Source organism: Ammodytes marinus (assembly GCF_949987685.1).
Source record: "Ammodytes marinus genome assembly, chromosome: 21".
Classification (NCBI taxonomy): Eukaryota; Metazoa; Chordata; class Actinopteri; order Uranoscopiformes; family Ammodytidae; genus Ammodytes; species Ammodytes marinus.
In genome coordinates this window covers 17761894-17789604 of record NC_137225.1, presented here as the reverse complement: position 1 = coordinate 17789604, position 27711 = coordinate 17761894, and the positions used below count along the sequence as shown (strand labels likewise).

General features: G+C 42.5%; 1 protein-coding gene across 1 annotated transcript in view; it reads right to left on the bottom strand.

The window, feature by feature from the left end:
- malrd1 (MAM and LDL receptor class A domain containing 1) overlaps positions 1-27711 on the bottom strand; it is a gene marked incomplete at both ends in the record, with an annotated part of 60921 nt that overhangs the window by 11821 nt on the left and 21389 nt on the right. Inside the window, 8 exons of the mRNA XM_080050068.1 lie at positions 356-517; positions 617-745; positions 2653-2833; positions 8315-8472; positions 9717-9962; positions 15673-15961; positions 17384-17631; positions 26417-26630. Of these exons, the coding sequence (XP_079906194.1) occupies positions 356-517; positions 617-745; positions 2653-2833; positions 8315-8472; positions 9717-9962; positions 15673-15961; positions 17384-17631; positions 26417-26630 (1627 nt within the window). The remainder of the gene's footprint in view (positions 1-355; positions 518-616; positions 746-2652; positions 2834-8314; positions 8473-9716; positions 9963-15672; positions 15962-17383; positions 17632-26416; positions 26631-27711) is intronic.

The following is a 27711-nucleotide window of genomic DNA, read 5'->3' as shown; positions in this document are numbered from 1 at the left end:
AAGGCAGACCAACGTCCCCGTCATTTTTACAAATTCATTTTAACCCAAACCACGGTGTTCCCCTCATGTTAACCAAGCTTTGTTTGTGCCTAAACCATAGAAGCATACTTTTTTTTGATGTGTAATCATTTAGGAAAGGGCCAAGTACAATACCCATTATAAATATGCCTTCCTGCCAATGATGGATATTAGAAAACGTTTGGAAGGCCCAGACAAATCATGCCGTACTGCTGATGGGGGAGATCAGAAAGCACTCATATTGTCGTTCTGGAGGGCATGCTGTTTAATCTGGAGGAGTTGTTAAATAAACTATTTAATTTCCAAGAAGCAGAATTGAAAGCAGAGTTATACTAACCAGGACTGTGATCAGCAGTAGGTCCAGTTCCTGGTGTCTCACTGCTATGGCCGATCCTCCAATCAAAATCATCGTCAGCGTCATTAGAAAGCTGACAGGTGTCTTCCCACTGGTCTCCATCCGTGTTGAAGTTACACGCGCCTGGCAGGCCCAGTATGTGGTCTACAAGGGAGAGAGAAGAAGAGTGACAGGTCTGGGGGTTTAAAAGTTGTTTTTCCTGCTTTCAATTCCAAAGAAACCCATTTCCCATTTTCTTCTCACCGCAGTTTGTCTCATCCGATTGGTCGGCGCAGTCGGCCTTGCTGTCACACACCAGGTGGGACTCAATGCAGTGGTCGCTGCGGCACACAAAGTCATTGTCTGCAGGACAGCTGACTGGCTCCACAACATCTAAAACACACACAGACAAACATGGGAAGAGATCAGAGGGAGAAAATAATGTATTGCATATATACAGTACAGTATGTACTGTATACTGTATACAGTATATATTTATTTATTTATTTTTTGGGACAGAGTAGACCCACTAGACATGGAAATGATCTCTGGCTTTTTCGCTTGAGATGACATACGGCCTGAAACTTAAGGCAAAAACTTTGTTTTTTCAAGTGCTGGTCAAGATTTTTGGCTATTTTGCCTCCATAACATGTCTTCTGTTTTACTAGCATTAATACAAAGTCCAAAATGTAAATGTAGGTGTTTATTTTACTAAACCTTATCTCGATATTAAAAAAATATTCAATGCTCTGAACCAAAAATATCAACTTCTAAAGCACTTAACTGAACTTCCCAGAATCATTCTTAGCACTATTCTGAAGGTTATTATAAAAGGATTTGTTCATATGGTCTGATTAAGATACAATTCCTTAAACATGCTGAAAATGCATTTTTAAGACCTGTGCATAGGAATGTTTGATTTAACTCTGGCTTTATCCAACATCTAGATGTGTTCTTTTTAAAAGATACAAATAACTAGTTAGACATTGCCAAATTTGTATATCTATTCAAAATGTAACTACATTACGTTCACTTTCAAACTTCAAAGATGGCTGAAGAAAGATGACTGAATTTCATTCCATGAGGACAGCTGCATTTTTGCATGCACGGTACTTTTGTGTTGAGTGTCATTTAGTTTTAGTCCTCACTGGCCCAGCAGAGACCTACATAGATCAAAATCTATGTAGTTCTCTGCCGGTCCAGGCCAGTATTTACGTCTCCCTATATCTGTGTGTTTATGTTTGTGTGTTGGAGATGGAGACATCCCACACAGTGTCCAGCCTCGCAGCCACGTCCCCTTTAATGTGGAACATCTGTCTGGGACATAAACATCAAACAGTGTCTGTCTGTCAGCACAACGGACGTCACACAAGAAAATCGACATTTTTCTCCTTGGAAGACTCGCCGGTTCCCTCTCTCCTTTCTTTCTCTCTGTTCATACTCTGAGTGTGCCAGCGGCAGAATCAATTTCACAGGCCAAGATATGAGTTGAAAGGATCGTAAAATAATTTCACAGCATATCTATATATCGATTGAGGAAGTATACTTTGAAAAGATGAGGACAGAGGATAGCAATGGAGAGGTTTAGTGCCATTTAATTTAACGCATTTTGTAATAAATTATTATTTTCTTACACTTAGTGCTACAATAGTTGAATATATAATGTGCAAGGAATATTGGATTCAGAGGGGTTTAACATCAATCATTAGTGAACTTTCAACATTGTATCCTCGCATTTACAAACACTGAGTCTATTTAAGGGTTCAGTAATCTTCAAAGACAAGTTTAAAGATATTCTCATGACTTCCAAAGTTAGATATGGACTGGAATGAAGGGTTGACTGACTATATGATTTAATGCATGAATATGCTTCTCAAACAAGTTACTTTAGAACTAAAGCAAAAAGTTCAATTTGTGCTGCAGCTCTGCACAAACCGACCTTGGTACAAATGACTCTGATGACTTTGTCAGGTGGTGAGATTTGTGGCTTTAAGAAAACCTCCTACTCAAGTGCTCCACTTTGGAACAATTAAAAATCAAGACATTTGACAACCTTTTTCACACCAAGTGTAGATGTAGTGCTGCAAAGTATTTCAATTACAAAGGTGAATCACCTTTGAAATCACACAAGTAGCTTGGGTTGGAGTGAAGGATCCATATCTTACTGTTTGCAAACACTACCTACTACCAACATCAGTTTATATAGCATGGGTAGCATCTGTCTATGCTGGCAAATGTTGCTCAAATTTTTTTTTTTGACACACTGCTTACAAAATGTGTGCACAGTTCACATCACCTACTTGGGGCACAGTCAATGAACTCCAGGTCATCCAGGGCGGCTCCTCCACTAACGTCCCTAGAGCGAATCCCTTCAAATATCACCTGGAAGTTCCTCAGCTTCCTCAGAGGGATCTCTGCTTGGTTCCATTTATTCCCCTGATGCCCCGTCTTGTTCCACACCTCCCACAAATCGTTCTCAGTCTGTGGAGAAGAACAGCAGCGTTTGACAGAGGCCGATCATGTGGTGGAATTTCTGGTTACAACCTCAACTGCAATATCCTTTCATAAAGCCTCAAAGTGGATTTAAAGCTACAGTGGCGATCATCGTCAGACACATTAATCAATTCAGTCACAAGTCAAGAGGCAATAACTTAAAGCTATACTGCGTAACTTCTTTTGCCCCCATGGGGGATTCTTAGGAACAATACTGTCGGTGCATTCACATAAGGTACGCCTTCGGTGATTGCGCATAGATTTTATACCTTCTGCTGTGCGTCCAGGTTTTTTTCTTAGCAGAAGAATAAACAACTGAAACATTTCTTGGACGGGTCTCGCGAGTTCCTGCGTCAGTGTTGACACTATTTTGTGTACGCTGCCATACTTAGAAATTCAGAGTTTTGTGGAGCGATTGGCTTGATCAACGTTGTGTCAACTCGTTTGGCGATGGCTTGAAGGTAACCGACATTAATTTATATGAAAAAGTTAAAATAATCTGATATATTAACTCTTGGACAGACTGCTGCTGCTTCTAGGAAACTGTGAGTACCATCCAAGAGGAGACATTAAAGGCTCATTAGCATAATATTGTAGAAATAAGTTCCCCTGCTATTCAGAAACAAAATTGTGCTGTCCTCGAGTTATGGTAATGGCTTTCTCTCATGCCACATGTGGAACAAATTAAAAGGCAGACCAATGCGTATCCCTCTGTAAGTCCTCTCTGTCGTTTCCCATGGTGCCACGCATGTTTTAATCCATGGCTAATATACAGCCTTTTAAACAACAAATGAAGCTTTGAAAGGCGGTTTAATTGATTTATGCGTTACTAGCCAGCATCTCACCGGCGGTTTTTAAATGTCGTGTCAAGAGCATGAATGAGACATTTATAAAGTCGTATCCGCTTATATCAAAGTCATGTTGTTTTATGAGGAACTAGCACTGAGTGAACAATAGTGCAGAGGTTATTTATCCCTTTCAGAGAGAAATAAAATGAATTATAGGAGAATTAATCTGCCTATACGTTGTGACAATAATATCAAGACATACAGCAGTCAGATCCACAGAGAATCAAACAAAACATTCATAAACGAAAAGGATTAATGGATAAGGCTCTATATTTTTCTTATTTTCAACATAATCAATGCAAAGGCAAAAACAGGTTGTTTCTGATATATCTCATGTTATTGTTTATTTTGGCTCCAAATGTGTATTCATTCGCAGGAGAAAATAGTGCCCAACAAATACACTATTTGCTGAAGTTGGCAAAACTACAATGCCCAGCTGTAAGCAACCTGACTACTAACTGTTGTCCAATGGAGAGAGGTCACATGGTTAAAAGTGTCTTATTGGGCAACTAAGTGAAATCCATTCTTGGGAAACACACAATCTTTCTACCTTGTTTTTCTGCTTGACATGATTGGAGTTTTTGTCATTCCCCTTCAGCTTTAGGTCAATATGGGGGAAGCGCTGCCTGGTTAAACCAAAGACTGTTCAATAGAGGAATGTTTATATTTAACTAGTACACATCCTCCTGAGGTGACACTATAATTCAGCATAGTTTCCTTATCCTCTGGTCTTTTTTTGTTCTATTTTTAAGGTGACTGCAGGTCTATGACATCACATCAATAATTCAGATTCAGGGCAGCGTCATAATGAGAGACAATCTCAGGAGTTTCAAACTTTTTAGAGACATTTAACAGATCAAACATAGTGAATTCTCCAATGATATACCACAGCAAGGACAACTGTATTTGGAAGATGCTGAAGATGTGGCCAGAGGCTTTGCTCCTGCAGCAGCAAAAGAGACCCGATCTAATGTACTCGGAAACCAAGGGACGGGCAATGTCACATTCTACTCTGCAGTTTGAAAGCCTATTAAAATGCACCCTTGGGTGAGGCATGCAGGCGGCTGTCTCCTCCCCTCGACGCTGGTGGAGCCCTGGCTTGAAATAATCTTGTTACTGTGAGAGTGGATCGTAGATTAATAGACAGCCTTACAGCGGGACTTATCCAGATTTATGTCATGGAGTGAACGCTCAATTCATAAACGCAGCCTTAGAGCGGCCGCCCGGGTGCGTGATACGGACATACTACGTAGCCCATACTGGATGTCTCGCTGGCTTATGAGTTGAGACATTTATTCCATCAACTTGAAGGTTAATTTCCTGAGCTACTATAGTCAGGTCAAAGCGGTCACAAATTCAGTGGGCTCAAAGTGAAAAGAGAACGTACATTTGCATTAATTCATTTTATCATCCCCATGGTGTCCGCAAAGAGGCCAACTAAGAACAAGGAAAGTTGTAATCAAAATGTCTATTGTAATGAACATTTGAAATCCCCTTCGTCTTATTTAATACACAAATTGTACACTAAGCTGAAATCCAATTTGTATTCATGGCTTTTTCAGTTTTATAGAACCATTTGCTGCCGTCTTCTCTGAATACTTAAATTCAGAGTGCATTCGCATTTTTTCTACTCCATCTTTGCACAGTTATGTAATGTTACAACGCTGGCTTATTTGCATATTGTTTGCATGATTGAGCCTCTCTGCAACTGTGCCTGGAATCAAGAACATGCTAAAATGATTAGTTTTGACATGCTGTATTTTACTTGGGTAGAGCATCCTCCCTTTGGCGGACTGACAGATGTTTGGCTCACCATAATGACAGGCCACATTTTAACCCACTACACCGTATTTAACGATATAAGTGGGCAAATGGCTTCGCTTTAAAAATCGTTCCTCTCAATCATCCTAACAGTTCGCAGATTCACAATGGATATTTTAGTAAGTGAGGCAAACAAACAGCATGCTCTCACAAAAATATCATAGAATATACATGACATCTGAGTAAGTGACATGTTCTTTGCATGATAAGGAGAATGATGATGATTTCTATAAGATAGTGTGAGGAAAGGAAAGAGAAAGGAAAGTAGTTTGACATTCATGTAGATGCAGAACATGTGATGATACATTTTTATTTTATAAAACACCCAACTTATGTCCTGGTCTACACGTCCAGACCACCCACTGCTGGGTTCACAGGCCTGGTGATATAAATAGGACACCATTGAGCACCTTTTGGACTTCACAGAGCGGGAAACCGTTGCCAGGTAAATATAATCCCCCTCTCTCCAACTGTGTCTCTGCCCATTGAATTCTCACTACCATAAGAGCCTTTGTTCTTCCACCAACCTCTAAAAGATGGCTCACACTGTATTTACACTAATGCTCGAGTATGTGTGTGTGTGTGTGTGTGTGTGTGTGTGTGTGTGTGTGTAGTCATGCCTGCAAAATGTGTTCATATCCAACATCACGGCTACTTACAAGTAATGTGCCATAATGTTGTAAATTATAGCACAAAGCCATAAACTGGAAGTGCTTAATATCTTTGACCCTTGTAGGTCATTCACACACTTACCATTTAAGTGTCATGGGAGACTATAGCTGGACTGAGAAATTCGTTCTTCCCATCTCTATCACTCTCAAACACACACACACACACACACACACACACACACACACACACAACACAACCGAGATAACACACACTTCAGTCTATGTCTGAAATCGTATAGTACGACCTCTGAACTCCCTGCCCCGCCTGTGTGTCTGTGTGTGAGTGATTCCACCACCTCATCTTCATGTGTGGCCAACCTTCCTCAAAAGGCCAAATTTTACATTTTCCGTCCGTTATGGGAACAAGGCAGACGTGTAAAGCAGTCCACAAGCATTCATTATCTCCTGCCTCTCAGAGAGTCACATAATCAATCAAAGGGCCAATGGGCTTGACTGAAAAAACTGGGCGAATGCAAAATGATTTGAATTTCTAAGAGCGGTGCAATCCTGTCTGCACCGGGCTTTTAAGTGCAATCAATAGCCGGAGTAGGTGGTGAAGTATTTGTGTGATAATCAAATTCAAAACAGCATCAGTAAATATAACACATACGTACATCCACTAGAGTGAATATGTGTATATAAGGGGACGAAGCATGGATATTTTACATTGCTGTACAGTCATAAAATGTGAAGGAAGTCTTCTGAAATTCTATATCTGTATTTTAGTCCACAGATACCGCCTGAAGACCGAAACCAGCAATGTATTCATGTTTGTACAGTCTTTTCCAGCCCTGTTGGTTCCAATAAAACATATTTTTAACAATGGGTCACAAAAGCAGATTTTCATCTCTAAGAAAAAAAGCCAAATAACTTTCAAAATCAGCTGGGTAACAAACTCTAGAAAGGAGTAGTATGATCATTTGTTGGGATTCAGAGCGTTGTACAGCAGGAGGATGGTGTATGTGGAATGCATAATGTCATCAAGTGTTTGGACGACAACTTGACAACAAAAAAGTAAATCAGGCTTTGACTACACAGCTAATACATGTTTGGAGGGTCAAGTGTTTGTGTTTTTCTTTTGGTCTTTTCAAGGGATTTGTTGACCACTTTGACCTGCATGACGAAAAGGAGCTATGCAAAGGAAGTTTGTTAGTGGGATCAATCATGGTTGGCTTGCGTCTTTTCATGGGACTTGTTGACAATAAAAAAAATTACAAACTTAGCCTTTAAGATGCATTTTAGATCAAAGTACTGACCGAGGTTCTTAACAACCTTTGATTTTCCGTCACAACATGAGCCCTTGCTGCTTCACCAACTTGGCTGCTGCAGCATGACGCAGTACCGGCGTCTATTTTTTGCCTTTTTGATATGAAAATGTTGCAAGGTGGGACACTGCCTCCCGCTGTTAGAGGGAAAAAAAGAAAAAACTTGTTGAAAAACTTTCCGACCTGCTTTGCAAATTGCATGTCTCTGCAGCGCGCACAAGGACACGACAACTAATATGCACGTGCTACGCATATGTGAGTGTGTATGGAAGAAAGAAACACACACAGACGATTGACTCTACTTATGCACCTTGACCCTCAGTCGTGGATGACAAAGGCAAAAGTCTAGAGCACACAGACTGCAGGAAGGATGCAGAATTTCAATACCAGAAAAAGCTGCGAGCAGAAAATCTCAACCCTTGAAAGTCAGTCCATGCATACACAACATACTAAAATAGCTGATTGCCAAATAAGCAAGAAGCATTGAGAAGCGGCAGAGCTGGTGTGTACACAGATGGTGAGGTGGGGATGGTCTGGGGAGCAAAAGGGTGACTATGACCCCCCCGTCACTTACCTCCACCCCTCACAGATACACTGGCAGAGAGATCCACTCACCTCCTTTTGAATTTTTCATGACAGAGACGGCTAGACAGCAGCGCTAATATGATGTAATTACTCCCTACATTTACATGATTTAATGTGATCAGGCTTCAGTTCTGACTGAGCGCAACAATCGTAACCACACTTGATGGACAGCTGGATCCTCAGGGTCTGTTTTTATATCAGTCCGACTCATCAGTTCCTCATTACGACTGTGTGCGGACACAGTAAACAAATACCTGAGTCCAAACACACATGGTTTACCTTGATCAACAGGCGGATCGTTCCAGAGGCCTTGTGGGAAATGTAGTAGGAGAAGGAGAGCTTGCAGATGGCACTCGACTCTTTCCAAACAGAGCTCCGAATGTGAGCTTTATCGCCTTTGAGTCCCACAGGTGTGGCTTCCAGATAGGCAAAATGACCTGAGGAAAGAAGAGAGAGAGGAGAAGTGATGGAGGAGGACAGCGAGGATGGAGCCCAAGCAAAGTGAATTGGATCACTATCTCCGTATAAGGGCAGCTCTCACAGCCAGTGACAAATTACAGCAAGGTCACCAACAGAGTGGTTTGGAAGTGAGGGCCAGGGGTCACAGACTAATCTCTGACACATCTCCTTATATCTCATTGCCTTTTGACACCGAGGGAGCACTCTGAGAGTTTCTACACGTCCAGTCACGAGCATAAAGAAAGCAGGAAACCTACCAAAATGGCTGAACACTAAACCAAAGGGAGTATGTCTGTCTTTTAGCGAATTAGATAGATAGATAGATAGATAGATAGATAGATAGATAGATAGATAGATAGATAGATAGATAGATAGATAGATAGATAGATAGATAGATAGATAGATAGATAGATAGATAGATAGATAGATAGATAGATAGATAGATAGATAGATAGATAGATAGATAGATAGATAGATAGATAGATAGATAGATAGATAGATAGATAGATAGATAGATAGATATTATAGTGGGCGAGTGGTGAATCCGCCATAAAAGATTGATGAAAGAGGGATTCACAGGAAACCAGGGCTACATGCAATCCAGTGTTTCGTCTCATCGATATCTGCAGTCCTCCATCTCCTTGGCAACCTAATGCCGTGTGGATAGCTACTAGATCAGTGCGCAACATGAAATCCATCAGTAATTTGTATGGCTGCACTGTAAACACTTCTGTACCATTCTGTATGGCTGCTGCATACAAAGTAACTCCTTAACGAGTGTTTGCTGTTGTGTTTTACCGTGTTCCTGTTACCACCGAGAACCACAGGTTGTCACCAAATCAACCAGGACTGGAGGATTACAACTTTAATATGCATGAGAGAAGAACGTGCATAAGAGCTCTTAGTGTGGATAGGTGTTTGTATTTTATTCATATATGTGTGTCGCTTTTTACGATGCACATTCTATAATGGAACCTCAGTCCTGCATCAATCACCTCAAGGCTCACCTGCTGTACATGCACATACCGCCAAGGAGCTCATTGATTTTGTCCCTGAAGTGGTTGAAGCATGAATAAAACATTGTGGGCAAGCTAGCGTAGCATTTCATGTTTAACAAGTGGAACGTTTCAGCTCAGTATCTTTCACTTTGATTTTGAATAATAACACTGAAGTCAAGTTTTATTACCAATATTTGATGGAAAAATCATTGATGAACACATACCATTCTCATCCTGCAGCGTGTGATCATATGGAGGCCGTATGCTCTTAACAGACCCGGTCCCCAGCGCCCAGTCAAAGTTGTCGGCCAGAGAGCCCTTCCAGCCACAGCGGCCGTTCTCAAAGGAGCACGACGTCCCACAATCCTTTTCATCTGTGCCGTCGCCACAGTCGTCTGTGAAGTCGCAGCTCTGCCCCGGAGAGAAACACTGGCCATTTTCACATGGCAGGAAGCCTGAAGGACAGGAGCCTAGAGGGGGAAAATATTACAAAAAATCACATTTAACATAATTCACTCTTCAGTCTGAAGCTGTGGACAGGGTCAGGGTAGGTTAACATTGTGTGGCAGCAGGCATGATGGGCATGTGTTAACAACATTGTATTGGACAGTGAGAGAAATGAGGGCTCAACTAAGGTAACCTGGATGAGCGACATTTGCCCATTTATACATCAAAAATGCACACACAGTTACTTGAATGATTTCCGTCACCTTTTCTTGAGCCAGGAGAGTCAGGCAGAAAGCTGAAAAATTCAAAATGTTGAACTATTCCTCGTAGCAAGTTCAAATAAAAAAAGATACAACATTTTAATAACTGAGGTTTAGGGGTGCTGGTAAGTAGCTTTTCTTACACTTTGAAAGAGTCAGGCTAGCTGTCCTATGCTTTTGCTAAGGACTGGAAATGCTTTTTTACAGTGTGATTCACCAGATTTAACAGCACTGCGAGAGTCCAGTATTAACTTCAGAGCATACGAAGTCAACTCAAGAGTGGGTGGACCCATCTACATGTAGCATAGGGGTTTCTTTAACAGGCTTAAGAAGACAAAAGGGGGATGGGGCTTTAAACCCAAATCATTGTATCATAGGGTAGCGATGCTGGAGGGGCGGTGGATTGGAATCTGTTTCTTTGGGCACCAAGCATTCCAGCAGTCAGTGCTGGGATTGGAGGAGAGAGGGGTGGGGGGGGGGGGGGGTGTTAGAGAGGCAGATGAGGCGTGATGAAGAGGGGTGGTCCCTGCAAGTAAAGGAGTAAAGGAGGAGAGAAAGGGGCATAAAAGTCCCTGCTAATCCTTTGTTCCTCTTCAGATGCACAGGACCAGAAGCAATGCGTCCCACACAAAGGCACATATAGGAAGCCAGGAAGCCATGGCTTCCGACTGTGAAGCCGGTGCTGCCTCACCTCCCGATGGAGGAGCATGCTGATTCTGAGGGGGGGATTTCACTTAAAGGTGTAGTCATCAATTCTGGAGAATGATTGTTTTCAAAATAACTTTTTGTCAAAATCAGTGAATATTTCCTCAAGATCTGCTAACTGTCTGGACTGTGCGTGCACTGAAAGAAAATCCAGTGTTGATACACAGCCTAGGCTCCCTAAACAAAGGGGGTTCACTGTAGCTAGCAACTTGCACGTTCACAAAGCCTAGGCTGCAACACTGGATTTTCTTTTGTACAGGACACACACTCTACGGACAGGTAGCGTATCGTGAGATGATATTCACTGATTTTGACAACAAGCTTTCTCCAGAATCGCTGAGTTTATGTTTGAAGAAATGTGTCAATTCTCTGAGAGGCCTCTTAACATATGCAGCTCTTCACCCGTTGCTCTGTGAATGTAGACTAACTGACTGATTCCGATGCTTATCTTGTTACATGTATAACGTTACAGCTGTGCTTCAATGTGACCTTCACACCAGGGAGCCACTGTTCAAATGTACAGTATGTGGGTTAGTCACCCTGGGCGGCACGCCGCCCTCTGTCTTCCTTCCAACGCTGAAAATTGTTAGATCTATACCCAACTTACTCTCATTTCCTCTTAATAATTCATAAATGCAAGCTCGCTTTTTTCCTGCGTTTCCCTTTGTCCCCCTGTAAATGAAACATGGATGCATCAGAGCCCCATTGCTCTCACAGAATGTCTGATAAATAACCTGCCGCGTTTCTAAAAGCTGTCCAATTCATAGCAGTCAAAATGAAGCATAAAACTGGATTCATGAGATCAGAAGCCATTGTTTACAAGATGAGGACGGACAGCAAATCTAACATTGCTGGCTTCGTCTGTCTCTTAAAGTAATAGCATTTGTGTCATTCCTGACATATCCTTTATTAGGTGCACCTGTGCTGACTACTCCAATACAACTGTTCTGGCCGTAAAGTCTGCTTTTATGACACCTATAATGTTTTGTAATAATGTTAGTGTCAGTTGTTTCACATAAAATGTCATAAAAGGTGTTAATTTAATTATATGTTTTTTCATGGAGGTCATAGTATGATGCTTTGCCAGGAGGACTGCATTATATTTAGAGGTGTTTTTAATATTCTGCTCGCCAAGTGTGTGTGGACAGGTTGGGAAAGAAAATAAGAAACACCTCTCACTCAGTATAATGTAATCCACAACAACGACTTTAACAATGACCTCTGTAATAAACATATACCCTCATCTCTCTTAGACATTTCAAATCTGAACATTACATGCTTTTTAAGATGTATTTTATATGGCATGGCTGCTCTATTGGAATGAATTGAAAGAAAAAGAGAGTTTTCACTTATGGATTTAAGAACTTATTTTGCTATTGAACTTATTTTGCTTTGAATAATGACCAATTAGATACGCTGAGGAACATCCCCCCGATCACTTTAATTATTTTTGAAGGATTTCTGCGGCCCAAGCCTGACTAGTGCTCGAGCAGGGAATCTCAAGATGTTAAATCAGGAATCTGCTTTATGTGTATTACGTTTTTGCTGAATTTTTCCATGCTGTTGGCAGCGTGTGACATTGAAATTGTTTGCAGGTATTGGTCTGCAACGTCTTGTTAAAAGCCAAGATGAAAAGCTCAGCCATAATGGGACACATGCTGGGGGTGTGTGCGGTCTGTTTCCCCTCTCCATCATGTAATGTGATCGTATTATAGAATGAGGCAGTGGAGGGACTGCTGTATATAATTACAGTTCCTGCTTTGGTTTCATCAGTGTTACTGTACAGCAGCCTGCAGCTCTCTATTATGGAGGGATGAACGTCACTTTACTGTTTCACCGTCTGAGGAGCTGAGAATTACTCCCTGTCGTCACCTCAAAGAACTAGCATATTATCCATGCTGAAATCCCTTTCTATTTCCATTTGACTCTTTATTTGCTCTGCTTTGACTTGTTCTCAACATGATCCTGTCACATTTCTTGAAATATAAAAATTCACCACATCTTCTTCTGCAATCTTTCTTCCAAACAATGTGTTTTCATTCTGACCTAGTCACACTTATTGGACAAATTCTACTGGTACCTTTGCTTAAGATAATCACCTAAACTCTTTGTATATAAGTTTGTCTTATAATTATCTATAAGCTGTTGCACTTATTTTTGTCTGGGTTGGATTGTAACTTAGTTTATAAAAACATAAATTCCATCAAAGTAATTGCATTTTAATTGAAATTAAAGAATCAATTCTCCCAAATAAATCATATATTTCTCACCTTTTTTATTTTATTAGGTTTTGAGATATCTATCCCTGGATGTCAGCCTTGACTCAACTACAAAGTGTACTTACTTACTTATGCCTCTTCTTCCCCCGTGGGAAATAAGGCCGAGAATACAAAGTAGGTGAATCAAATTTAGTTTGCGAATCTGGATAATCCACAAAATACACAGTTTTTCTTGAGTAGAAAGTTGTTTCAGTGAAAACTGATCACAGAGAGGACTGTGGATTTATCGGATTAAACAAAGATGGGTTTTTGTAAAGACACATTTGAATTTTAGAGCATAGCAAACAACATTACTCAGATGCAGATATTTCAGAACCTTCAACAATGAATGAAAATGGCCAGGCCACTAAAGGTTTGTAAAAAGGATGGATGGCATAGACAACAGCATGCTGCCAAACACAGAAATAACATTGAAGCAATGTTTTGAAGCTCCAGAGTGTCAGTGAAGGCATTGAACGAAGCAATTGAGTCAAATGAGAAACTGTTGATGGGAGACTAAATGTTGCATCATTATCATGGGTGCTTCATAAGCATACGGAGTCACGGACCTACTACTACTACTTCTACTACAGAAGTCTCTAGTGACTCTATATGGGAGTCCAGAGTCCAGCTATTGACTGGCAGCACTAATAATGACAAAATAAAACAAGTGAGGGATAGATATACAGCTGCTAGAGAACACAACACATTAGTCCTCTGCTGCAGTTTCCTCCTGATCTTCTCAAAATGAATAGCACAGTCTCACAGTCTCATGCCTTTTTGAGCACACACACACAACTCAAACACACTGTCTCTGTTCTCCCGGCACACAATACAAGAGAAAGGCAAATCGTTTAATCGGCCAATTATAGCCTCGGTAACAACGGGCAATAAATCAGCTCTTGTTGTTTTTCCTCTCTCCTCCTTAATGGTTCCCCTCGTGAAGGAGATCAGGGATGCAGAGAAACATCTAATAGAGGAATAGTTCCCAGGTCTGATAACAATAGGCTTTGCTTTAGGAAGTGCTTAGATGGAGTGTGACAAACACTGTGTGGGAGCTCAGTGTGTCCAGGAAATGTTTTTTGGTTTATTCCCTTCAGCATTTAATCGATAATGGTTTCATAATTTTTGCTTCATTAGGCAGAGAAATTGCATTTTTATTCAGCTTTTTCTCCATAACTCAACATTATTTTAATTCAGACAGGATGTTATTAGGGGACCCGGGGTGGGAAAACCATAGACAATGAGTCAGTGCTTTGCTCAAAATCTTAATTTCGTACATTTTTACATTTAATAAACCCACTTCCGCCGTGAAAAATTGAGGATTTTCTAAAGCTATAACACCAATATGAATGTATTCATTTTGCAGGAGATCTGACACGTTTTTTTTTGCCAGGCCCTATAGACTAGCTAAATTTCATTCTTGCTTTCTATGAATACTGCATACATTTATGAAACTGCCAATTGTTGCCCTCAGAGCGAGCATAAGGTTTTAATATCCCAGCAGCCAGTGATTGTCTGATTGCAAATTTGAGCACAATATTATCTACACTGTCGTAACGTGATATCTCTCCAAAATCATTTAAATAATCCTATTTAGCACTTGGGGATATCCACAGCACGCATGTTTCTTCTCACACTGTCAGCCATTTTTAAATATTCTCATATATAAAATAAAAAACTGAAGGAAATGCAGTAATTTAACTCAGGCATGGAGAAGAAGAAGGCTGCAGCCACTGCTCTCTCCTTTACAAGAAGTAATTAAGAAGCTGTTATTAACTGGCTAAATCTTTCAGGAAGAGAAATACATTTTGTCCCAGCGTCACCCTGGACTTTATTGAGGTTTTATTACTACTTCACAACAAATAAGCCTAGCTTTTCACCGTAATTGTTATCTCCCAAAGACAGTGCTGTGTTGAACCTCAGTCTTTGTCTACTAAAACTAAGCTGCTATTGTATATTTACAGTGACATTTTGCACTTGATTGAATATCGTATTGAAGCCCTGAAAGGTCACTGTTGTGCACAAACATTCAAGAGGCTTTAGATGCTACAACAGAACAGTGTCTGATTCAGCTTTAGAAAGACAAGGGGAATAATTCTCTCCCAAAAAGCACATAAGAAAACAAGGCTTAGCTTTAAGCCATGGGGCTGTGAGACTGTACCTCAGTATTCTCAGCTCTATGCCAACACCGCCATGCTAACTTTCTCACAGGGATGCTGATGTAAAACAGGCTAAACATGTATAATGTTAACCTTGAGAGAGTAGGAATATAGTCAAATAATCAATACATTAAGATGTAATCTATTGGATGTCAGTCCTGAATAATACCAAAAGGATAAGGCTCTAGAAAAGTCCAAATAAAAGATCCCAGTAGCATTTTTTCACATTGTTTTAAAGCCAGGTTGTAGAGATAGGGGAGGAAGGGGGGGGGGGGTACAAAAACCTACACCAGCTCATTATATATTTTATATACTATGTATGATAGGGACACAAAGCAGAGCGCATACCTTCAAATGGCGGAGGAGTGTTGTCCTCTTCTCCAGCCAATGAGGCGAGCAGACACCCCGGCGAGAAGGTGATGTCATCCAGGCAGATGTCTCCCTTTGCGCTGCGGCCCACCTTGCCCTCCAACACCACCTGAAAGTCCCCGGCATGGCTCAGCTGGATCTCCCTCCTCTGCCAGTAGTTCCCCTGGTCCCCTGTCAGGTTCAGGAGGAGGTGAAGACGTCCTTCACTTCTCCTCAACACGCTGAGAGTCCCTATGCCGTCTCCGGACATGTGGACATAGAAACGCATCTGGGGAAGAGTCAAATGAACTCACTGAGTAACAGATGTATGCAGATGTAAATGATGCTTTGTCCCAGCACATATGCTTCTTATTCATGTTGAAACAGGGTAGAAATATTACATAATACGATTCTGGAGAATGCTTGTTGTCATAATCTGTGAATATCTCCTAACAATCCATTACCTGTCTGTACTGTGTGTGCGCTGAACAAAAATCTGGTATTATTGCACAGCCCAGGCTCGGTAAATTGGTATGTAAAAAATTGGTATGTAAAAAAATAAAAAAAATAAAGGGTAAGTAAACAAATGGGGAGGGGGGGGGGGCACCGTAGCTAGCAACATGCCCGTTTACAGAGCCTAGGCTGTGCATTAACACCAGATTTGTTTTTGGCGGATCGTGAAGAGATATTTTCACCTTTGACAAAAAGGGATTTTGACAACAATAATTCTCCAGAATCACTGACTCCACTTTTAAGGAAAAAAAACAGTATTGCGATCATAGTGCTGCATATAACACAGTGTTACAGACTACTACATAGACATCATGTTTTCCTTTCTCCACTACTCCTCAGGGCGGAATATGGTGAGAAACCAAACACAGAATGTGGGCATACAAAGGTAATTAAACTTTAATCCAGACCACTACAGCGATGCACTTTTCCCTCTCGGTCCTTGCCTTTATCGAGGCTCTGAGAGAAATTGCATCCCTGCAGCAGAGAGCGCCGAGGCAGTGATATGTTTTATAGATGGAGGCGTGTTTGTGAGCTACAGCAGAAGAGAGATTGCCCGTCCTTCTCTCTCTCTCTCTCTCCGCTCAGCCCTCCCTACAGTTTAATTGCTGCCTCTTTTTGTGCTGACTGCGTGACTGATTGACAGGTCAGGAGTGGGATAAGGGAGACGCAACGCGGAGAGCAAACTGCGCAGTCAATCAAAACGCTGCTCCCGCTAGACCGTCGGGCTGACAGCTGGGAGGGTGCGCACTCTCACACACACATACACACACACACAGACACACACACACACACACACACACACACAAACACACTACATTTTCAAAGTACATGAATTAATGATTCAAACATGGTCATATTTGTAACCTTTTTTGAAGGGTACCTTTTGGCGAGCCTAAAGGAATAGCTCTACATTTTGAGAAATGCACTGAAATGCCACTGAAAACCACAACTTGTTTGACTGTTCTTGTATTTTGTGTATGGCTTTAGATGTTACCAGATTTATGTAAACATTTATTATTTACAGAGCCTGTAAATTCAACCTTTGTTCTTAAGGGATTATCAAGGCTAACATTAAGTAGGTAAAGTAATGGCATCATGCTAACCTCTTAACCAGTTTGAAGAAAGAGGTCATCTCAATCGTGGGTGTAGTTTTATTTTATAGACCCCTACCGTCTGCACTTTGCCCTCCACCTCTCACCTTGCACTGTGAGCTCCTGCGGCTCAGTAAGGGTCCTGTTATGCGGGCGCTGTCTCCGGCCGCCTGGGGGAAGGAGCTCTCCAGGTAGAGGTAATGCCCCGATGGGTCTCTCAGGGTGTGGTCACTGGATGGGCCTGTGCCAGCTGTGGGAGTGCTGCCCGCTTTGATCAGCCAGTCGAAGTCATCCTGTCTGCTCTGACGCCACGAACAGAGGTCAAACTCAAAACTGCAGCGCCCGCTAAAGCCCTCTGAAAGATAGCAATAAAAAAAGAAAATTAATCCATCCAGGTGTGATGCCCACTAAAGTGTGTCCATTTGTGTATGTTACATTTTTGTATATTGCACCGTTTTATGTTGGGACACTTTGTTTTCTGCGGAGGCGATCTTGTTTTATATGTTCAATTACACTATCCCGCCAGTAGGAGGCGCCGTTGTATTGTGGTTTGCCGGGGTCCCCGGATGCTCCTCATAACTGATGGAGATTTAAAAGAAACAAACCACGTTTCCCGTTTCAGCGTTATTTTCCTGTCTTTCAGGTGGGTGGTGTGTTTTGAATGTGGAGCGGATCGATGTTAGTGATTGGAGAGTGTGTGGTGTTGTGTGTTGGTGGAGTGTGACTATGGAGATGAATGTATTTGTAGCGGCGGCGCCGTTTCAGGTCCCACTTTTAAGCTAGTAGCTTTAAGCCAGTAGTGAGCCACGCTCGTCTCTACCAAGTGCACCACACGTGGCTTTCTTCCTGACGTTTGTAAAGTGTTAAAAAAGGTTTATTGATTGTTGTTAAAAACGGGTTAAGAGAAGTAGTTGAAGTTAATAAGAAAATGTGTATGTTTAAATGTAAGGTAAATGTTCAATATTGTTAATATTTACAAGGCACTGTTAGAATACTAGTCCAATAAAAACTTAATGGGTTTTAAGGGTTTTAAGAGCATTAAAGGTGCAGAGACAAGAGAGATGAAATAACACTGTGTGAAAAGGTGTGTTTTTGAATGTAGTTTTGAAGAACATTTTAAATGTCTAAATAGACAACATATACAGTGATATGATACTGGCTTTGAAATGTGTGGACAATGTGAAGTTACAGTGACCTTCAGTGAAGTTACATGTTGAATGAATAAAAGATAACTGATGGAGATTTAAAAGAAACAAACCACGTTTCCCGTTTCAGCGTTACTTTCCTGTCTTTCAGTTATATATAATCTGTTCACGGGCGTCCCCACCTGGGACCCGTAACAGATTCTTGGGGGCTCGTCCGGGATCGGCGCCACCTTCTGGCCGGAAGCTGATCCATCCTAATGACATCTGGGACCAATGACCAACGCAGACGCTGACGTGTGTGGAGGCCTGCTGTGAACGTGAACGAGTGGAGAGCGGAGCAGAGACTGTGCATTACCTAACTGTTTAACCTATCGTGAGGTAGAAGAGGAGCAGCTATGGCTGACAGAGGGAGGAAGAACCTAGTGTGGGACATTAGGAAAAGTCTACTCGCCTTGTCAGGAGAAGAGCTCTACCAACTTACCAAGACCGTGGGTCCAGTGTCGGGCAAAGAACAGTCCGAGCTTGAGGAAGGAGACCAGGAGGGATGTTTTGAATACATCAACGCGTTCATGTACAGTAAGCACTTGCTTGATTCAGAGGACAGTGGTATGGTTGAATTACTGGTTTTGAAAGATAATGTTGATGCTGTGTTGACGCACCGTGATGCAATGTTGTTGTTAAATGCAATGGGTAATGTTGAATCAAATACCATGCAGACTGACACTTATTCAGTTCACCCTGCTCACACTGTTGATATTAATGCAACCCAGTCAAACCAAATTGCCACTGATGACACTCCTATACAGATAACTCCAGCTGTTGTCAGCTCTAGTCCCGCCACAACTGTCTCATTCAGCTCTGCGTTGCCTAGCCAAAGTACTGATAGGCTCAGCGCTAGTACAGTGACTTTTGTCCCAAATTCAAGCGTATCTAGTGCTACAATGCTAAACACATCTGACACATCAAACACTGAGTTGCTAAAAATGCTAGCTAGCTATGAAGACCTTAGCAAGAAGCTAATACAGTGCATCCCAGTAAATGCTACACACACACCAGGGGACTTGCAACCGTCCTCACTCTCCTTCAGCAAGCCTGAAAGTGAACCGCCAAACAGTAACCCGACTGGTAAATCTGTCACTCAGCCAGGCCGTGAGGGGATGATCTCCATAAGAGAACTTTCCTTCCTTCAAAGAAGAGAGTTTAAAGTGCAAGGCGGACAAATTGGCGACCAATCATCAGACATCAGTTACAATAATGTCTGCAAACAGGTCGAAGAAGGAATCAAGGCACGTTTCACTGATGCAGAAATAGTCCGTGGTGTGTTAAAAATAATCAAACCTGGAATTTTCAAAGATATGCTAATAAGTAAGGATGACATGACACTGACAGAACTTAAGGTGTTCCTCCAAACCCACCTAAGAGAAAAAAACAGCACAGAGTTATTCCAAGAGTTGATGTGTGCAAAACAGGATGAAAATGAAACACCACAACAATTCCTTTACCGTGTAATGGGCTTGAAACAGCGTATCCTATTCACATCTAAACTGTCAGACACAGGAATAAAATACTCTGCAGCTACAGTACAAGATGTTTTCTTGCATACAGTGTACCAAGGATTTGGAAACAAACACACAGACATACGTCGAGAACTAAAACCTCTCCTCTCAAACAGTGACGTCAGTGATGAGACAATATTACGCCATGTAATGAAAATCCAAAGTGAGGAAAGCGAGAGACAGAAGAGACTCGGCTCTTCCCGTCGACAAACTGCAACAAATGTACACAGCGCACAGCTTGAACTTAACGCAGTTAAGGGGTCTAGCAATAAGCAAGAGAGTGCAGACCACAAAACAAAATCAGATCCACTTAAAGAACTTGCTGCTAAAGTAGATGCACTTACAAAAATGGTTGAGGTCATGCAACAACACACCCAACCACAACCATTCTACAGTGAGCATCGGTTCAATCAAAATAAGGCTCAATCCAGGCGTGGAAAGCCCTACGGTTGTCCGAAATGTGTTGAACAAAATCGTCAAGACTGTAAACATTGTTTCATTTGTGAGGAGGAAGGACATCGGGCAGCTGGCTGTGTAAAGCGACAAAATAAACAGGGAAACTTCAACCGGCCTCTGTAGAGGGACATCCAGTGACCGGATCTGAAAGACAGTCCCAATCAAAATGTTCAACACAGGCTAATTGTGATAATCATACCAACCTTAACTCATCCGCTGCAGCAACAGTCAGCAAGCCAAATAACTGTAAACAAACAACTCAGCCTTCTCCTAAGCCACCACTTACAGCAAGCGGAGCTGTTGCCAACCTAATCGGAAGAAAAGCCTTCGTCCAATGTAATCTTAACGGGTTAGCAGTCACCTCATTGCTAGACACGGGGGCACAAGTTAGTATGATAAACCGTGCCTGGAAAGACCAATACCTGCCTGACCTTGATATTCACCCAGTGTCTGAAATAATTGAAGAAATAGAGGAACTAAAAGTCTTTGCTGTAAATGGAGATCTCGTGCCATTTGATGGATGGGTAGCCATAAAGATAAATCTACCAGGAAATGAGGACCCCAGTCTTTCCATCACTGTCCCATTCCTTGTCAGTACTTTACCCCTGGAGAGACCACTGCTTGGTTTTAATGTTTTAGAACAGCTCATCTCCAGCCAACCAGAACGGTTAGTGCCCGTCCTTGTTAATCTGCTGTGTAATGCTATCTCTGTCCCCAGTGAAAAAGCTGAAGCTATTGTGAGCTTTATCCAGACAGCAAGGCCAATCATGCAACAGGGACGCCTGAGGACAGGTGCCCAGGATATTGTCATCCCAGCTGGTAGTGTGTCATGGATAAAATGCCGGCTTCCACCAAACATGGATGCTCATGACAGTATGGTTTTGTTTGAAGCAGAAGAAAATAGTGTACCGCTAGAGCAGTTGGACGTGGGGCCAGGGTTGTTTGACATTAAAAACATTGTAAAACCGTATGTCACCATACCAGTTGGTAATAATACCAATCATGACATTACCTTACCCCGAAAGACAGCTTTAGGGACCCTGCAAAATGTTGAAAAAGTTGTGGAGGGTGACGTCCCCGCCAAAATACAGTCAGCAGCGACAGTCAGTGAGGTCACCACCACTCAAACCAGTGACCCAGCTCCACCCTTGTGGCACCCAGCTGTAAGTCTCGACCACTTGGATGAAGAACAACAGGAAGCTGTTAAAAAGATGTTGCATGAGGAGTCCCGTGCTTTCGCAAGAGATGGAAATGACATTGGCTGCATTCCAAACCTGCAAATGGTGATAAACTTGAAAGACGATATCCCTGTACAAAGGTCATACACCTCCATCCCAAAACCACTCTTCAAAGAGGTAAAAGAATATATTCAAGACCTCATACTAAAGGGATGGATTGTGAAGTCTAAGTCTCCTTATTCTGCCCCTGTCGTATGTGTGCGGAAGAAGGATGGCACACTGCGCCTTTGCATAGACTATCGTCTGTTAAATCAAAAGACAGTCCCAGACAGACATCCACTGCCTCGGATTCAGGACTTGACAGACACTTTGGGAGGGTACTCATGGTTCAGCATCCTCGACCAAGGCAAAGCGTACCATCAAGGTTTTGTGGCAGAGGGTTCACGACATCTCACGGCCTTCATCACCCCCTGGGGATTATATGAATGGGTGAGAATCCCATTTGGACTATCAAATGCACCTGCTGCTTTTCAGAGAAGCATGGAGGAGATGTTGAGTTCCCTGAGGGATGAATGTTGCATTCCCTACCTGGATGACATACTGTGTTATGCAAAGTCCTTCAGTGATCACGTGGAGGTGTGTCGTAAGGTTCTCCAAGCTCTGCAGCACCATGGGGTGAAGCTTCGACCGGAGAAATGTGAGGTATTCAAGCGAGAAGTTCGATATGTTGGGCGCATGGTGTCAGCCGAGGGTGTTCGAGTTGACCCTAAAGACTTTGAGGCTGTGCTGGCTTTGAAAACCAAAACACCACAAACAGTCGGCGACATCAGACAGGTGCTTGGCTTCCTTAGCTACTACCGATCCTACATACAGGACTTCGCCAAGATAGCCAAACCACTATATGAGCTGCTCCAAGGGAAGTCCCCCACGCCACAAACCCCCCACCGCCACAGTAAGTCCAAGGGTCCTCAATTACCCTCCAGGACTCCTATAGAATGGACTGCAGATCACCAAAGTACACTAGAAGAGCTAATCAACATGCTAACGCATCCCCCAGTTCTAGCATATCCAAACTTCGAGGAGCCATTCGTTCTGCATACTGATGCGTCAGAGAAAGGGCTCGGCGCAATCCTCTACCAGCAGCAAGATGGGAAACTGCGAGTCATTGGATATGGATCTAGAACATTGACACCTGCGGAGAGAAACTACAACCTCCACAGCGGAAAACTTGAGTTCCTTGCTCTAAAGTGGGCAGTGTGTGAGAAATTTAGAGACTATCTCTTCTATGCTCCACACTTTACCATCTACACTGATAACAACCCACTGACCTACGTAATGAGCACTGCAAAACTCAACGCAGTTGGACATCGCTGGGTTGGAGAATTATCCGATTTCCGCTTTAACATCAAATACAGGCCTGGGAAAATCAATATTGACGCTGACACACTCTCCCGCATCCCGCTGGATATGAACAGTTATGTGGAGACATGTACTGAGGAGCTGTCACAGGAAGTGTTACATGCAACCTGGGAAGGTAGTCAAGCAGCAAAGAGAAAAGAAGTGGCCTGGATAGCTGCTCTCTACGCCTCATCTCTCGATGTAATCCCACAGCCTCGTATGACCCTACCTGAAATCAGTCACGATGAGCTCGCAAAAGCGCAAAGAGAAGACCCGGCAATAGGGGAAGTAATACGGCTAAAAGAGACGAATGCTGTTCTTACTGATGCAACACGGAAGTCTGTGAGTGGGCTCACTCGAAAGATCCTTCATGAGTGGAATCAACTACACCTTGAAGATGAAATCCTATACCGACGGACAACTGAAAGAAAACAGTTAGTTCTTCCTGTCAAGTACCAACCTGTTGCTCTGAAACACCTCCATGATAACATGGGACATGTGGGGACAGAACGAGTGCTTCAACTCGCCAGAGAAAGGTTTTACTGGCCTTATATGAAAAGGTGCATAGAGGACTATGTGACAAAGAAATGCAGTTGTATAAAACAGAAGAAGCCCACAACGCATGTGCGCGCACCAATGGGTGGCATAACATCTAACTCGCCCCTTGACCTTGTCTGCATAGATTTTCTGCATCTAGAGAAGAGCAAAGGAGGCTACGAGTATATTTTGGTTGTCATCGACCATTTTACTCGGTTCGCTCAAGCCTACCCAACCAAAAATAAATCTGGACAAACCGCAGCAGAGCGAATCTATAATGATTATGTACCTCGTTTTGGATACCCAAATAAACTCCACCACGACCAAGGACGTGAGTTCGAAAATGTACTCTTCAGAACACTTGGACGGCTGTCAGGTGTCGGTCATTCTCGAACATCCCCGTATCACCCCCAATGTAACCCAGCGGAGCGGTTCAACCGAACGCTGCTGCAAATGTTAAGAACTCTGGAAGAAAAGGAAAAGGATAAATGGAAGGAACATCTTCCACAGATTGTACATGCGTATAACTGTACGCGCCACGAGTCAACTGGGCACTCACCCCATTACTTACTCTATGGACAGCACCCTCGCCTCCCTGTGGATCTCTTGTTTGGATTACTGGAGGAGACAGACCCGGTAACACACAAAGGATATGCGGAGAAATGGTCAAAGAGGATGAAAGAGGCATACAAAATTGCAACCAAAAACAGCCTAGCCTCTAGTGCTAAGGGCAAGTCCTATTATGATCAAAAGGTGAGAGGAGTAGTCCTAAAACCAGGAGACAGAGTGCTAGTTCGGAACTTAAGCGAGCGAGGAGGGCCCGGAAAACTGCGCTCGTACTGGGAGAAGAGGATATATGTGGTAAAAGAGCAGGTCTCAGACAATCCAGTGTATGTCATCCAACCAGAAGGAGACTACAAAGGAAAAACCAGAACCTTACACAGAAATCTGCTACTGCTAGTCAATGACTTACCGGTTGAATCTCCACCACAGTCAGCCAACACAGTTACAAAACCACCCCAAAGGCAAAGAAAGTCTCAGCTGAGAGCAAGCGCTGCTACAGACCTGGCTCAAAGTGAGGAGACATCAGACTCTGATGATGAATGGACAGGAGGTTACTGGTTGAGGACGCCTGTAAACGGGATGGGACAAAGCCAAGAACCATCCTCATCTGCAAAGGTCACAGTTCAGACTCCTAGTAAACCTGCCATAGTCCACAGAGAACATGCAAATACATTACCTGAAAGAGGGGATGTACAACACTTACATGAAGGAGAGGATGAGCAATACATACCTGAAACAGAAGACTTACAAAACATTCCTGAAAGAGAGGACAGTCAAGACGATCCTGAAAGAGAGGACGATCAAAACGATCCTGAAAGAGATGTGATATTGATGGGAGATAAAACACAGACAAATGAACTATCGGACGCTGAAGACATGCCAGAGCATGAGGAAGACGAACAAGATGGATACCCTCAACAAAGACAGGATGAGAGACTTATTCCCCCCCTTGTGGTGTCTAGTCCTGCGAGAGATGAATACACAGAAGTCAGACAGTCAGTGAGAGAGAGAAGACCAAGACAGTTATTTACATATGATACACTTGGCCAGCCCTCTCTACATGCTTATATAGACACAGTCTCCACTTGCTCTACACCATCCCACATACCTGCTCTTAGTATGCCACACTACATCCGACCATTGTTCTCATCTGTGCCCTACACATCACCCATGTACATGCCATACACATACTACATGCCATACACCACACCTGTTTACTAATGATGAAATAGAAGATTTTGAGGTATTTGAAATGTCAGGAGCCATTTTAATTTTGTCGGGGAGTGTGTGATGCCCACTAAAGTGTGTCCATTTGTGTATGTTACATTTTTGTATATTGCACCGTTTTATGTTGGGACACTTTGTTTTCTGCGGAGGCGATCTTGTTTTATATGTTCAATTACACTATCCCGCCAGTAGGAGGCGCCGTTGTATTGTGGTTTGCCGGGGTCCCCGGATGCTCCTCATAACTGATGGAGATTTAAAAGAAACAAACCACGTTTCCCGTTTCAGCGTTATTTTCCTGTCTTTCAGGTGGGTGGTGTGTTTTGAATGTGGAGCGGATCGATGTTAGTGATTGGAGAGTGTGTGGTGTTGTGTGTTGGTGGAGTGTGACTATGGAGATGAATGTATTTGTAGCGGCGGCGCCGTTTCAGGTCCCACTTTTAAGCTAGTAGCTTTAAGCCAGTAGTGAGCCACGCTCGTCTCTACCAAGTGCACCACACGTGGCTTTCTTCCTGACGTTTGTAAAGTGTTAAAAAAGGTTTATTGATTGTTGTTAAAAACGGGTTAAGAGAAGTAGTTGAAGTTAATAAGAAAATGTGTATGTTTAAATGTAAGGTAAATGTTCAATATTGTTAATATTTACAAGGCACTGTTAGAATACTAGTCCAATAAAAACTTAATGGGTTTTAAGGGTTTTAAGAGCATTAAAGGTGCAGAGACAAGAGAGATGAAATAACACTGTGTGAAAAGGTGTGTTTTTGAATGTAGTTTTGAAGAACATTTTAAATGTCTAAATAGACAACATATACAGTGATATGATACTGGCTTTGAAATGTGTGGACAATGTGAAGTTACAGTGACCTTCAGTGAAGTTACATGTTGAATGAATAAAAGATAACTGATGGAGATTTAAAAGAAACAAACCACGTTTCCCGTTTCAGCGTTATTTTCCTGTCTTTCAGTTATATATAATCTGTTCACGGGCGTCCCCACCTGGGACCCGTAACACAGGCTATATGCAATTATCTGAACATTAATCTGTCACTGGGTGTCATCAGTGGGACATTAGAAGGAGGCCTCACTGCAGATGTAGTGGTCCTCGTCGGAGTTGTCCCCGCAGTGGTTGATGAAGTCACACAGGTTGTCCTGGGGGATGCACTGGCCGTTAGCGCAGGCAAACTGCTCAGGTGTACAGGGCCGGTCAGCAGGAAGGGGAGGGACACAGTCCAGGAAGCTGACATCATCGATCACCACGTCACCCATGTAACTGATCCCCCGCGTCACCCTGAACACCACCTGATAACAGACAACCAACCGCAATCTACTCTTAGCCTTGTATGTCGTGTCAACATACTGGCATTTTAGTTGATAGCGTAAAGCTACAGTGCGTAAAGTCTGTCCCCCCCATGAAGAACTCTGAGGAATAACAGCTATAGGCACATCTATGTGAAGGTTAGCCTTAAGTGATCGCGCATGGATTTTATTCCTTACATGCCGTACATCAAGGTTTTTTCTTAGCAGAGAAACAACAACTGAGACATTTCTTAGTCGCTTCTTGAGCCCTTGCGTCATTGTCAGGGGGGCGACACCAGTTTTTTAACGCTGCCATACTGAGAAATACTGAGAAAGTTTTGTGGAGCTGATATCCTTATTCAAGTATGTCACAACTCATTTGGCAATGACTTGAATGTCACTAACAAATTAACAGTTTGCTGATGTTTTTTTTTTTTTTTTTTTTGTATTTTATTTTTAACCTTTTTTTATTGACACTTGAAGATCTGATAGGAAAGTGTAGAAATGGGGAGAAAGAGGGGGGATGACATGAAGTAAAGGTCCACGGGTCGGATTCAAACCCGGGACCACTGCGAGAAGGACTTAGCCTATATAGTATATGGTATATGGGCTCTAGCCACTACACCACCGGCGCGGCTAGATAGCTGATGTTTTAATGTATCATCAGAGCATTGACGAAGAGCTCAGAGACAAGATAAAAAGGGCACTTCAACTCTGGAAAAAGGGGAACATTGCTGTTCAATGCGAAAAAAAAGGCCCTTCAGCTGCTGATTGCAACATCAGTGCAGATTTGAATCTATTCCCTCTGACAAAGGTTAATGAAAATGTGCAAGGGTCTTTGGCCAAAGAGATGACTGCCACCGGTGCTGACACAGGAAACATACTGACCTTGAGTCACTTCACGCAATGAAGGGATCACAGTCCCACTCGCAAGCAAAGACTCATTACAATGAATTAAACTCAATCAATTAAGCATTGATCATCAAGTCAGCGCGTCAAATTTAGCTTTAGTGTAACTGAAATCTGGCCAATTACATTGATGTGCAGAGTCACTAGTTCAAACTGAAGGTCAATAATGTGGATC